This window comes from Oncorhynchus mykiss, chromosome 8 (genome assembly GCF_057628025.1).
Source record: "Oncorhynchus mykiss isolate SJ-2025 chromosome 8, ASM5762802v1, whole genome shotgun sequence".
Lineage (NCBI taxonomy): Eukaryota > Metazoa > Chordata > Actinopteri > Salmoniformes > Salmonidae > Oncorhynchus > Oncorhynchus mykiss.
This window is the reverse complement of record NC_143029.1, coordinates 30,841,938-30,856,598: the sequence shown is the minus strand read 5'-3', so window position 1 is coordinate 30,856,598 and position 14,661 is coordinate 30,841,938. Positions and strand designations below refer to the sequence as shown.

Sequence of the window (14,661 nt, the reverse complement as noted above, 5' to 3'; positions counted from 1 at the left end):
CTAGTATGCAACATTGCAGAAAGTGGTAAAAAACCTGGAGGAAAAAGTGAATTGTGTCTATACACAATCAGCATCCAGTATGTGGACCCATATTCTCCCGTCTTTCCTCATGTCCTGTTGCACCTACTGCCCTAATCTAGTGAGCATCTCTGGAGCTCCGCCCAAGCAAGACATTTGATTGTTTTGATATGTTGTGATGCGTCACTGATTTACAGCGGGTTCCAAGTCCCACCCCTATTTAGCAATTTTTCTACCATGGACTTCCCCGGGCTTCCCATGTAAGGATGAGGCTACTCCTCCCGTTCTCTGCTCCCCTCCCTGCCCCATGTCACATCCCTCTCCTCTTCCTCTCCTCCGAAATCCCCCTTTGCATAATTTGTCGGACAGCGCATTTGTTTTTTGCTGAGCCCAGCACAGAAACACAGGAACAGTGGCTGTTCCCTCGTCCCCACGAGCCGCTTCTTTACCTCGTCCGTTATTGGCCAATTCATTTCCCCTAGGCAGCGGTAAGCTTAGCGACATCCGTGGCTCGCCGTAGCCGTCCACTCCGAGACCTTTCTCCCTGACCCGGCCTCCGTGCTCGCCACTCGCTATTCCACATGCGCCCCCTCCGCCATTGATCTCTGTGGACGATCGCCATGACAACCCGCCGTCAGGCCGTTTCCGCGGCGACTATCGGGTTGCCGTGGAAAGCAATTATGGTTGTTTTCTGTGTGTGTGTGTGTGTGTGTGTGTGTGTGTGTGTGTGTGTGTGTGTGTGTGTGTGTGTGTGTGTGTGTGTGTGTGTGTGTGTGTGTATTCTGTTCCATTAAGGTTCAGTTTAATAGGCTGGTGTATAGTCAGGGTTTTGCCCAAGGGTAGGCATAATGCTGCAGGGCCTAAGAGCTCTGCTACACACACACAGACAGACACACACACAGACAGGCACACACACAGACAGACACACACACAGACAGGCACACACACAGACAGACACACACACAGACAGACACACACACAGACATGCACACACACATGGACACATAGCGTACTCACATGGACACAAGCAAACACACCTTTCAATCAGTTCTACTACACACACAGCATACTCATACGTGATATATAAACACTCTCATTCAGTGCAGCTCACATGTTCTTCAAAACAGTCAATGGCAGCCGTCCCAGTCACAAATACACCTACACACATACACCTACACACATACACCTACACACACTCCTGGCACAAGTATCGCTACAGTGCAGTGTGCCTCAAATAGACTTTCAGTAATTCCTTCTTTTGAATTACACTGTTGGGCATGAAGTCATATTCACTTTTTACACACTGCAGTGTATGCGTGCGTGCGTGCGTGTGTGTATCTTTGTCTGTGTGTCTGTGTCTGTGTGCGTGTGTGTGTGTGTGTGTGTGCGTGCGTGCGTGTGTGTGTGTGTCTGTCAAGTTTCTGTCTTAAGTACTGTGGGTGTTGTAGTGTCTGTACGCAAACTGTTTGATTTAAGTGTGTTTGTGTGTGTTACATTTTGCGTCACTCATGCATACAGTATACTTCTCTGTCTCTGTTTTCCAAGGAAAGGGGGGGATAGACGGAGGGATAGAGGGAGGGAGAGAGGGATAGAGGGAGGGATAGAGGGAGGGAGAGAGGGATAGAGGGAGGGAGAGAGGGATAGAGGGAGGGAGAGAGGGATAGAGGGAGGGAGAGAGGGATAGAGGGAGAAAAGGTGGGCGTGTATGATGTTATGCTTTGCTCTACCCGTCTCTCCACACATTTGCTTCTGCACCCTTTTTCTGCACCTTTTCTCCTCACTCTTTCCTCTTGGTGCTCTTTTCGTCTGTCCACATAAGTCGTTGTGCTCTCTCTCTCTCTCTCTCCCTCCTTCTCTCTCTCTCTCTCCCTCTCTCTCTCTCTCTCTCTCTCCCTCCCTCTCTCTCTCTCTCTCTCTCTCTCTCCCTCTCTCTCCCTCTTTCTCTCTCTCTCCCTCTCTCGCTCTCTCTCCCTCTCTCATTCTCTCTCTCTCTCTCTCTCTCTCTCTCTCTCTCTCTCTCTCTCTCTCTCCCTCTCCCTCTCTCCCTCTCTCTCTCCATCTCTCTCGCTCTCTCTCTCACTCTCCATGGCTTTCTGGTGGTAAATCTCTTTAGTAAGTGTTTGTCTCAGTGAAGCTGTCTCTTTCCACCTGTGTTGGTGTGCCTCACCCTCTGTTCATTCCTAGTGCCACCAAGGTAGCAGCATCATCCACCGTCCTCATACGGTTATGCCCAAACGTTACATGAATGTTAAGGAGCCGTTAGCCTAGTCACTGACCTGATCCCCCCCCCCCCACCCCTTCCGCTTAGTATAATATCACGTTAGTATTACGCTAGTGAGGAGCAGAGTTGTTGACAAGTATAGAGAACAGAAACAGATTTGCTGTTTAAGGTTGACTTTTGAAGGGGTTCCCTTGCAGACTGGCTAGATAGATTTCATTAGAAAGACACCCAATATATGTGTTTTTATGTTGTGTAATACACCTTGTTGAGTTATTTTTGTGTAGTTTGTAAAAAAAAGTCCATGTTAGACATATAATGGTATTGTTAGTGCTGATCAAAACCTTTCAGAAAAAGGCACACCTGCAATGTTCTCAATCTCATAACTTAGTTATGTTGTTTATTGTTAGTCTTCATTTTTGCTTTCTATGTATTGAAAGTTGATTTTTCTATGTATTCTGCAAGTTGATCTCTCTGTGTCTTCTGTAGACTTAGTAACTCCCTTTCTCCCATCCTCTCCTCTCTCTCTCTCCCTCCTGTCTCTCCCTTTCTCCCATCCCCTCCTGTCTCTCTCTCTCCCTCCTGTCTCTCCCTTTCTCCCATCCCCTCCTGTCTCTCCCTTTCACTCCCCCTCCTCCCCCCCGTATCTTTATCGCTCTCTCTCTCTTTCTCTCTCTCTCTCTCTCTCTCTCTCTCTCTCTCTCTCTCTCTCTCTCTCTCTCTCTATCGTTCTCACTATCTCTCTCGCTCTTTTTCCCATCTCGTTCTTTCTCCTCCTCTTTTCTCTACCCCTCTCTCTCGCTCCCTCTTTCTCTCCCTCTCTCTCCTCTCTTTCTCTCTCTCAACCTCGTCACGTTCCCTCTCACACACACTCCCCCCTTACCCTATCCCTTCTCCCTTCTGCTAGCAGTCGATTGTTGTTCCTTGTGTCTCGCTCTCTTGTTGTCTCTGTTGTTGTGTTGTGGTACAGTACTGATGCATCCTGGGAGTTGATGTTCACTGATGCCTGTGATGATGCTTTATCTCCTACTAGCTCCAGTGTAGGTTGGAGGGGCTTAAAGATGATCGCAGGACCCATAGGACCTTCAGCTCTCGAGTAACTATCCCCCCCCCCCCATCAATGAGGAGCTGCCGCCCTCCGTTTCTGGCTTTCTCTCTGTTTTTCTGTCTTTCTTGCCCTCTCTCTTTCTTTCTCTCTCTCCCTAACATGCTCTGCTTTTAGTATCTGTGTCTGGTGTTGCAGAACGTCTGTAGACGTCATCAGTTTGCTCCAGTAGTGCACACTCACTCTCTCTTCCTTTCGCTCTTTCTCTCTCTCTCTCTCTCTTTTAGTTCACTAGTTTAGCTGTAGTCTTGTCTGGTTCGTTTTGCTTTTCTCTCGGCTACGGGACCACATCCTGCTATCCCTCCCTCCCCTCCATCCCCCTTGTCCCTCTCACCTGCCTCTGGCTATGCAGTACCCAGCGGTGTTGCAGTAGTTGTAGGGGGGGGGCACATGTTGCAGAGCCACATAGACATGGAGCAGATAAGACAGACAACCAGACACGCAGGCATACAGAGACAGACAGACAGACAGACAGACAGACAGACAGACAGACAGACAGACAGACAGACAGACAGACAGACAGACAGACAGGCAGACAGACAGACAGACAGACAGACAGACGGAGAGGTAGGCAGGCAGGTAGGTAGGTAGGTAGGTAGGTAGGTAGGTAGGTAGGTAGGTAGGTAGGTAGGTAGGTAGGTAGGTAGGTAGGTAGGTAGGTAGGTAGGTAGGTAGGTAGGTAGGTGGGAGACAGAAAGAAATAGAGACAGACAGACAGGTAGACAAGTTGGCAGACAGGTATACAGGAGACAAAACGGAATAGAGACACAGACATAATTTCTGAGCCAAAACTGATCGTAATCCGCCACCCCCTCAACACACACACATTCACATAGAGTGTGTGAGGGCTGTACTTACTGTACCGCCTCACTCTAACCATTCCCTCTGTCTGGCTACTCTTCTGCGTTAGTTGAGCGTTAGCTTATCGTTCCCATAGAGTCAGATGTTTTCAGAGAAACGCAGCCCTCCTGCTCCACGTCTGAGCAGCCACTATCAATACTGCTGTTACTGCTCTTAATATATCTGTTATTGTCAATATGGATGTTGTTGCCTTTGTCCACTTTATCTGTGAATTTAACTCATCTATCTTAGCTCAGTCAAACTAATCCATGTATATCTGTGAATTTAACTCATCTATTTTAGCTCAGTCAAACTAATCCAGGTATATCTGTGAATTTAACTCATCTATTTTAGCTCAGTCAAACTAATCCAGGTATATCTGTGAATTTAACTAATCTATTTTAGCTCAGTCAAACTAATCCAGGTATATCTGTGAATTTAACTTGTCTATTTTAGCTCAGTCAAACTAATCCAGGTATATCTGTGAATTTAACTCATCTTTCTTAGCTCAGTCAAACTAATCCAGCTATATCTGTGAATTTAACTCATCTTTATTAGCTCAGTCAAACTAATCCAGCTATATCTGTGAATTTAACTCATCTATTTTAGCTCAGTCAAACTAATCCAGGTATATCTGTGAATTTAACTAATCTATTTTAGCTCAGTCAAACTAATCCAGGTATATCTGTGAATTTAACTCATCTTTCTTAGCTCAGTCAAACTAATCCAGCTATATCTGTGAATTTAACTCATCTTTCTTAGCTCAGTCAAACTAATCCAGGTATATCTGTGAATTTAACTCATCTATTTTAGCTCAGTCAAACTAATCCAGGTATATCTGTTAATTTAACTCATCTTTCTTAGCTCAGTCAAACTAATCCAGGTATATCTGTGAATTTAACTCATCTTTCTTAGCTCAGTCAAAACTAATCCAGGTATATCTGTGATTTCAACTCATCTATTTTAGCTCAGTCAAACTAATCCAGGTATATCTGTGAATTTAACTCGTCTATTTTAGCTCAGTCAAACTAATCCAGGTATATCTGTGAATTTAACTCATCTTTCTTAGCTCAGTCAAACTAATCCAGCTATATCTGTGAATTTAACTCATCTTTCTTAGCTCAGTCAAACTAATCCAGGTATATCTGTGAATTTAACTAATCTATTTTAGCTCAGTCAAACTAATCCAGGTATATCTGTGAATTTAACTCATCTATTTTAGCTCAGTCAAACTAATCCAGGTATATCTGTGAATTTAACTCATTTATTTTAGCTCAGTCAAACTAATCCTGGTATATCTGTGAATTTAACTCATCTATTTTAGCTCAGTCAAACTCATCCAGCTATATCTGTGAATTTAACTCATATATTTTAGCTCAGTCAAACTAATCCAGCTATATCTGTGAATTTAACTCATCTTTCTTAGCTCAGTCAAACTCATCCAGCTATATCTTTGAATTGAGCTAATCTATTTTAGCTCAGTGAAATTATTCCAGCCGCTATCACTGTATCAAGCAAGACAAGAGGCACTTGAATTAGTATTACCGGTGTGACTTACAGTGCTGCTATGTCTGTGAGATTGTATGCACCATATAAAAGAGGATAACGATACGAGGTCAGGAAGCGGAAGACGTCTGTATGGAAGGACAAAGAGCAAGATAGGTGTAGTGTCACAAACCTCTTTCTCGGTCACTTTTTGACTGTTGAGTAAACATCTCATCTTTCAAAGGTGTCGAAAAGGCAACCTGCTCTATAAAAATCTCATTGTGTCTCTTTTTTTCTCTCTCTCTCTCTCTCTCTTTCTCTCTCTCTCTCTCTCTGTCTCTCTCTCTCTCTCTCTCTCTCTCTCTCTCTCTCTCTTTCTCTCTCTCTCTCTCTCTGTCTCTCTCTCTCGTTCTCTCTCTCTCTCACTCTCTCTCTCTCTCTCTCTCTCTCTTTCTCTGTCTCTCTCTCTCTCGTTCTCTCTCTCTCTCTCTCTCTCTCTCTCTCTCTCTCTCTCTCTCCTTCGCCAGGTGCAGTCACGATACAGCAGCAAAGAAAACATCCTAAGATCAAGTAAGCACTCTGCCACACACCCTTAAGAAGCGAGCTTCCCCTGTAGCAGGACAATTGTTTGTGCACATCTATGTGTGCGTGTGTGTTCATACATGAGCATTCGTGCATCCGTCCGCGCACACGAGTGATGTTGTGCCAGGGGCTAACTGAGGCCCATGTTCACAATCTGAAATAGGCTGTGGAATCGTCAGTTTATAGGACCGGGAATTTGGTCAAGAGAAATCCGTGCACTGTAGCTTTGTTCTGGCCTTGTTCTTCCGCTTGCCTTTGGAATGATTCCACTGCTGTTATTAGAAACAACATGGTTGCTGTCGATAGCTGAAATTGTGTGTGTGTGTGTGTGTGTGTGTGTGTGTGTGTGTGTGTGTGTGTGTGTGTGTGTGTGTGTGTGTGTGTGTGTGTGTGTGTGTGTGTGTGTGTGTGTGTGTGTGTGTGGAAATGAAATAACACAAATGGAATCATGTAATAACCAAAAAAGTGTTAAACAAGAAACACGAGCAATGGACATTAGACTGCTGGAAATCTGTCCTTTTGAGTCCAAATGTAAGATTTTTGATTCCGTGTATTTAAGATGTTTGGTTCCGTGTATTTGTGAGACGCAGAGTAGGTGAACGGATGATCTCCGAATTTGTGGTTCTACCGTGAAGCATGGAGGAGGTGTGATGGTGAGGGGATGCTTTGCTGGTGACACTGTTGGTGATTTATTTCGACTTCAAGGCACACTTAACCAGCATGGCTACCACAGCATTCTGCAGCAATACGCCTTCCCATCTGGTTTGCTCATAGTGGGACTATAATTTAGGCTGTGTAAGGGCTATTTGATCAAGAAGGAGAGTGATGGAGTGCCTCAGATGACCTGGCCTCCAGAATCACCCAACCTCAACCAAATTGAGATGATTTGGGATGAGTTATATGTGTTATTTCATAGTTTTGATGTCTTCACTATTATTCTACGATGTAGAAAATAGTCAGAATATAGACAACACTTATAATGAGTAGGTGTGTCCAAACTTTTGACTGGTACAGTAGGTGTATGATTCTGTGTAAGACCCTGTCCCTGTGTCCTCTCTCTGTCTCTGTCTCTGTCTCTATCTCTGTCTCTGTCTCTGTCTCTGTCTCTGTCTCTGTCTCTCTCTCTCTCTCTCTCTCTCTCTCTCTCTCTCTCTCGCTCTCTCTCTCTATCTCCCGTCAGGTCACAGTGCAGTGGACATCACCAAGGTGGCCCGGAGACACCGCATGTCCCCGTTCCCCCTCACCTCCATGGACAAGGCCTTCATCACTGTGCTAGAGATGACCGCCATCCTGGGTACTGAGATCATCAACTACAGAGGTGAGGAGGGGAATGCACACACACATAAGCTATAAAAGTGAATACACAAATACTGTACACACACATGAAAGTATGGAGGTGAGGACACACACACACATACACACGTCAACTACACAACACACATGTCACACACACACACATACACACATACATGCACAAATCAGCACACACATCAACTAGTCTGCATTGTGTATGGTCAGCAAGATGAGTACATCTATCAATCATCTATTACAAAGGTCAGGCAGTAGAGTGAGTCATCCACTGACTACATCATATTACTGTATATATCACCTTACGAACACATCAACTATAGATGCAGAGGTTGTAGAGGGCTTCACCTCCCACCCCCTCAAACTCCCCCAGGCTTGAGTGTTAAAGTCCAACAAGTCCTCCAGTCCTCCCCCTTGCCAGTCCCCAGTCTCTGCCGTCAACTGCAGTGGTGGAAACAGTGGTGGCACCTCCCCCTTTGGCTGCTGAAACACCCACTTACCATTTCAGACAGTGCCACCTAGACCTCCCCCAGGAATCTCTCCAGCAGCCTAAAAGATGTTAGTCCTGTTTGTTGTGCCAGGACTTCCGGGGTTTTCCACCCCTCCCCCCAGCAGCCGCCGGTCACTCAGCCTTAGTAAACTCACTGCCATCAGTTGCTTCTGTAGGGTGGCTGGTTGAACTAATCTCAAAAGAATGGTTGGATTGTGGAAGATAGGCTCAGGCTCCACACCCCCTTCTCGTGTAGGTCTTAGCAGCTGCCAGGCCCTCAACACCGCAGAGTAAAACTCAGAGAGACCTGCTGTACTCAGCCTCTCCAGCCTCATGAGGAACAGCTGCTGGTCCAACCGTAATCTGCCAGCTCTCCTCAGCAAAAAAACAAAAAAAATCCTGCATCTCCCCCACCACAGAGGTCACCTGCCCATCAGACAGCAGTAGACAATGCATACCCTTGGCTTCACCACTCTGTCTTTCCAAACCAAAGAAGAAGGAGCTGGGAGCATCCATCTCCTTAAGCATGTAAAACCTAGCTCTTACAAGTGCTCCCTTTGCTTTAACCTGGAAAAAACTGCCCAGGTCCCTACATAATTCAGCTAAATTAGTCTGGAGGTCTACATTGCCTTGCCCCACCAGCTCTACCTACACTTCATTGATACTATGCTCGAGTTCCCCCAATACTCTCCTAGTTTTTGAGGATGAGAGAGCTGTTTACTGTTGACAGAAAAGCCGAATTTGGACTTTTCCCACATCCTACCATTGACTCAGAGACACATTCTCCACTCTTTGCTTAAAACCTCAGCAAAAAGTGGCATCTTGTAAGAGCTTTACATTAAACTTCCAATATGATGCCTGCCGAAGCCCTGGTAAAATAGACAACTGAGCCATGGTTATGTGGTGACCCGAAAAATCCACCGGGAGAATGGTAGCACCCAACAGCCTATTGCTCTGATTCCTGGACATGTAAAACTGATCTAGTCGGGCTGCACTCACCCTAGTCCTAAAGACGTTTACCAATGTATACTGTCTTGTGTTGGGATGTCTAGTTCTCCAAACATCCACTAGATCAAACTGCTTAATGATGTCCCTTACCTCCCACTGAGCCTGATAGAGTCTCCTCCCCATTTCTATCTTTCATAAAATCCATCGTACAGCTCCAGTCGTACAGCTACAGAGTTCCTGTCTAAGACACCCAAACAGAAGCCCCCTCTCTCTCCCTGTGTTAGGCGCATGCACATTTATAAGGACAAAACCCCTGTTGTTAATTTCTGATTTTACTACAAGCAGTCTACCCCTGCACAAAGGAGCACATTTTTCTGCCACCCCTGCACTAACATTTGTTCCATGGCTCAGCACACTTGCCCTTTTCCACCAGAGCCCCCAATCGACTTCATTCACCACATCACTAAACAACACCTGTACTTTTTTTTGTTTTACATATTCACCCAACAGACTCCTCTTTCCCACATCTCTGGCACCATTTATATTGAGCGACCCTACCCGAAGAGTCTCCATAAGAAGTGGGAGAAAAGCCAGCAAAGAAAGAGACCAATAGCAAAGCTCAAAAATCCCCAGTGCCAGAAAGAAACTATACATCTAAATAGTGTCTGAAGTACGACCCTTACGCACGGTTCTGACCCACTTCCTCAACCTAAACCGTTTCCTGGGTGAGAGGAAACCATGCCCCTCATTTTTCATAGCGTGTTGTACGATTTTACAAACAGCTTGACACCCTCCTCAACCGCCCGTAGTCACTTGCCCTTCCCCACTATACTCTCCTCATCCAATAGCATAACCTGTCTAGGCATAGCATGACTAGACCCAGCCTCATCTACACCACCATCCATAGCATGACTAGACCCAGCCTCATCCACACCACCATCCATAGAATGACTAGACCCAGCCTCATCTACACCACCATCCATAGAATGACTAGACCCAGCCTCATCTACACCACCATCCATAGCATGACTAGACCCAGCCTCATCCACACCACCATCCATAGAATGACTAGACCCAGCCTCATCTACACCACCATCTATAACATAACTAGACCCAGCCTCATCCACACCACCATCTATAGCATAACTAGACCCAGCCTCATCCACACCACCATCTATAGCATGACTAGACCCAGCCTCATCTACACCACCATCTATAGAATGACTAGACCCAGCCTCATCTACACCACCATCTATAGCATAACTAGACCCAGCCTCATCCACACCACCATCTATAGCATAACTAGACCCAGCCTCATCTACACCACCATCTATAGAATGACTAGACCCAGCCTCATCTACACCACCATCTATAGCATAACTACACCCAGCCTCATCTACACCACCATCTATAGAATGACTAGACCCAGCCTCATCTACACCACCATCTATAGCATAACTACACCCAGGCTCTGCTACCTATGTCACATGGCCCCTTGCAAGTCAACCTCGATTTCCGCCACTGGCGCTTGTATCCTCACCTTGTCTATGGGCTTTATGTGAGCATGCAAAGCTCTTATGTCCCAAATCCCCACACTCAAAGCACCGTATACTATCTGTGAAGGCAAACCTTGCGTAGAGCCTCTCCCCGAGCCTCACTTTAAAATACACATTTAACTGTTACTCATTGTTGTTCAGAAACAAGAAGTATTGCCTCCTGAACGAAACAACATGCTTAATGGCATCTGCCTGAAATCCTGCCAACAGTACATGAAAACTGATAGCAAACTTACCAAACCAACTCAGCTCTTTCCGGATTTGATCATCCATAATAAACAGAGGTAGATTCGCAACTACCACCCTAGTCGAAGGAGTCGAAACCAGGAGACCCAGAGACTCACAGACATAAAGTAAGTGACCATTACCTAACTTAGCACTACATGATCAGTAGCTCAACAGTGTGGTCCTAGGATGGTGGGTTTTATTCCCGGGACCAACCATATGTAAAATTGTAATTTGGATTAAAGCATCTGCTAAATAACATTATTCACATTACAATAGAATGTCGGTGGTACAGAACAGACTTGTAGCACCTTGTCAGGCTCAACCACCTCACTGACAATATGAACTACACATGACAGGGTTTAAGCTGACTCTGGCTCTTGTCTGCAGGCTTAGATGTTACACACATACTCTGAATGTCATATTACAGTGTACAGACACATTCAGAGGAGTATAAACACACTGGTCCTGGAGCATGTCTGTCCCCCTAGCTCTTCCTAGGGCACTGCCCTCAGGGCCTTTGTCAGAGTGCCTTAGGGCCGTGGTCACCCCCCTGGCTGTGTGACATCAGTGTGGTGGTGGTGACACAGACCTGACATGGGGGCAGGACACAGGACACACACTTACACACTCACACACTTCTGATTCAGTTCTGTGCTCATCATGACTAATAGAACAGCTATGGTGGTGTGTCCTCTCTCTTTTCTCCCAGTAAAGTGATGTTTCATGTTGTTTTGGGGTAGGGTGTTTCAGGATGGAACAGCTCCCGTGCTGGTGGGGGGAGGAGTGTGTGGTGGGGGGGGGAGGGAGAGAGATAGGTGTGTGGTGGAGGAGTAGGGGGCATGGTCCGTGTGTGTGCTTAATGGAGCTTGTCTTAGCTTGTCTAAGCTTGCCTGGCACAAGACTATCAATTCATTGAATAGTCCCAAAAGTGCAAATCCACTCACGTCCCAAAATCTGGCACTGCAGGCTCAATCAAATGCTTGAAGTATTTGAAAGATTTGGAACATTAATTGAACCTACTCTTATGTGTGTGCGTGCATATGTGCATGCTTGTGCGTATGTGTGTGTCCCAATCCTTAGCTCTCCGTCTCATGTAAGTCATTGATATCATAGCTCAGATTTCACATTAACAGCCACTTAATAATCACAGGAAGACACACACACGAGAGTATGTGTTTGTGTGTGTCCGTGTATGTTTGTTCCGGTGTGGGTGTGTTTGTTTGGATGTGTGTGTTTTTTAGGTTTGGGTGTATATGTGCATGTGTGTGTGTGTGTGTGTGTTTGTTCAGGTGTTTGTGTGCGTGTGTGTGTGTTTTTCTGGTCAGGTGGTGAGTCACCCACAGAGATCCTGATGAGAGGTGTCACACTCTCTCTCTAACACACACACCTCTGGCACATATGCCTCTCCGTGTCTTCATCTGAAACAGATGCCCTCTCTCCCTCCTCTCTCTCTCTCCCTTTCTCCCTCCATCTGTCCCTTCTCTCCCTCCCTCTCTCCCTCTCTCTCTCCCTTCCTCTCTCTCCCTCTCTCTCTCTCTCCCTCTCTCCCTCTCAATCCCATTCAATCCCTCTCTCACTCCTCTTCCTTTCTCCCTTCCTCTCTCTCACTCCTCTCCCTTTCTCCCTTCCTCTCTCTCTCTCACTCCTCTCCCTTCCTCCCTTCCTCTCTCTCACTCCTCTCCCTTTCTCCCTTCCTCTCTCTCACTCCTCTCCCTTTCTCCCTTCTTCTCTCTTACTCCTCTCCCTTTCTCCCTTCCTCTCTCTCACTCCTCTCCCTTTCTCCCTTCCTCTCTCTCACTCCTCTCCCTTTCTCCCTTCCTCTCTCTCAATACTCTCCCTTTCTCCCTTCCTCTCTCTCACTCCTCTCCCTTTCTCCCTTCCTCTCTCTCACCCCTCTCCCTTTCTCCCTTCCTCTCTCTCACTCCTCTCCCTTTCTCCCTTCCTCTCTCTCACTCCTCTCCCTTTCTCCCTTCCTCTCTCATACCCTCTTCTCTCCCTTTCTCCCTTCCTCTCTCTCATACCCTCTTCTCTCCTTTTCTCCCTTCCTCTCTCTCACTCCTCTCCCTTTCTCCCTTTCTCCCTTCCTCTCTCTCACTCCTCTCCCTTTCTCCCTTCCTCTCTCTCATACCCTCTTCTCTCCCTCTATGTTTTTTTCTTACTTTTTTCTTTTTCCCTCCGTCTCTCCCTTCCTACCTCTTTCTCTCTCTCTCACTCCCTGTCTCCCTTCTCCCTCTCTCTTCTCCTCCTCTATCCCCTCTCTCTTCTCCTCCTCCATCCCCTCTGTCTTTCTCTAGATGGGATGGGTCGAGTCCTGGCTCAGGACGTTTATGCCAAAGACAACCTGCCCCCGTTCCCCGCCTCTGTCAAGGATGGTTATGCTGTAAGAGGTATGTATTCATCTGTAATATATTGCAATGTAGCCTACACAACCACACACTACACTACACACACACACACACACACACACACACACACACACACACACACACACATACTGTATACCACCTTATGTCATATTGTACTGTACTGCTGAATATTACACAGTACATGGCATACTATCCCTCTCTCTGTGCTGATATGCCCTTCCTGTTTGTGAAGTCAGAAGGCACTACCCACTGAAACACGAGTCAGCTAAATGACACTCTTCCACAGTCACCCACTCACACACACATATCGTAGATCTTCACACACACACACACGGCATACACACACAGAGACACACATTGATAAACACGCAGCAGCATATACACACAATCATACAAACATACACACAGATGAAATTACATTTTATTTTATTTGTTTAGCGGCTGATGGTCCAGGTGACCGTTTCATCATCGGAGAATCCCAGGCTGGAGAACAGGTTCGCCCCCTTACACACACACACACACACACACACACACACACACACACACACACACACACACATACACACACCCTTACAGACAAACACACACACTTACACTTCCCAATTTCTATAACGTGACTACACACACAGCTACAAGCAACTGGCTGGAAACCCGCTTCATGTAGAGAAATATTGAAACACACACACAGACACATACAATTGTGGCATGGCTGCTAGACAGAGGAGGTGGATGTAAAACACTCCTTCAGAGCAGAAGTGTGCATGTGTGTGCGCGGGTGCGTGTGTGCGCGCGAGGAACACGCCCCCGTAGCGTAGCGACACAGTACTGACTCAGCATACTGAATTACCCAGCAACCCACTCACTCGCAGGTGGGCCGCCTGCCTGGCCTCATTATACACGGTATCACACACACACTGATGCATGACACAAGATCACACACACAAACACACTGACACATCAATACACCTCCTGCATGTCTGATGCAATATGTTGTTGTGCTGTTGCTCTGTGTCTGCCTGTGACTGGGAAACACAATAATACCTTACGCTTAGACACATACCAATGTTTTAGGATTCTAAGAGAGCCTAGGGGGACATTCTACAGATACGTTTGGAACATCTGTGTACGTCCGAGTGTGTGTCCGTTCATTTGCATGTGTGTGTGTGTGTGTGTGTGTGTGCGTATTTGACACCAGTCTCTTTCTCTCTCCCTTGCAGCCCACCCACACAGTGATGCCAGGGCAGGTGATGAGGGTGACGACGGGGGCTCCTATCCCCTGTGGGGCGGACGCTGTGGTACAGGTGGAGGACACAGAGCTGCTCCGCGAGTCTGAAGACGTGAGTCTCACCTTTGACCCCTGACCCTTAGCCCTGTGAAGTGGGACAGGGTTCATGTCCTAGCTTCTTCTAAGGAACTAGCAGTGTCTGTCTATTACCTGGGTATAAGGTGACAATATAGTAGAAACTTACTAGGCCAGTGTCTAGGTCTGGGACAATAGAGCCTTCCAACAAAAGACT

The 14,661-nt window shown here is 46.5% G+C and overlaps 1 protein-coding gene across 22 annotated transcripts in view; it reads left to right on the top strand.

Annotated features, from left to right (window-relative positions):
- gphnb (gephyrin b) overlaps positions 1-14,661 on the top strand; it is a 115,496-nt gene that overhangs the window by 91,818 nt on the left and 9,017 nt on the right. For 13 of the 22 annotated variants that reach the window (XM_036985269.2, XM_090243175.1, XM_090243174.1 and 10 more), the window contains 5 exons: positions 6,194-6,236; positions 7,429-7,566; positions 13,073-13,165; positions 13,583-13,638; positions 14,362-14,481. In XM_036985269.2, the coding sequence (XP_036841164.1) occupies positions 6,194-6,236; positions 7,429-7,566; positions 13,073-13,165; positions 13,583-13,638; positions 14,362-14,481 (450 nt within the window). Of the gene's footprint in view, positions 1-3,269; positions 3,333-6,193; positions 6,237-7,428; positions 7,567-13,072; positions 13,166-13,582; positions 13,639-14,361; positions 14,482-14,661 lie in introns of all 22 variants that reach the window. The other 9 variants (XM_090243168.1, XM_090243167.1, XM_090243164.1 and 6 more) reach the window with 1 other exon arrangement.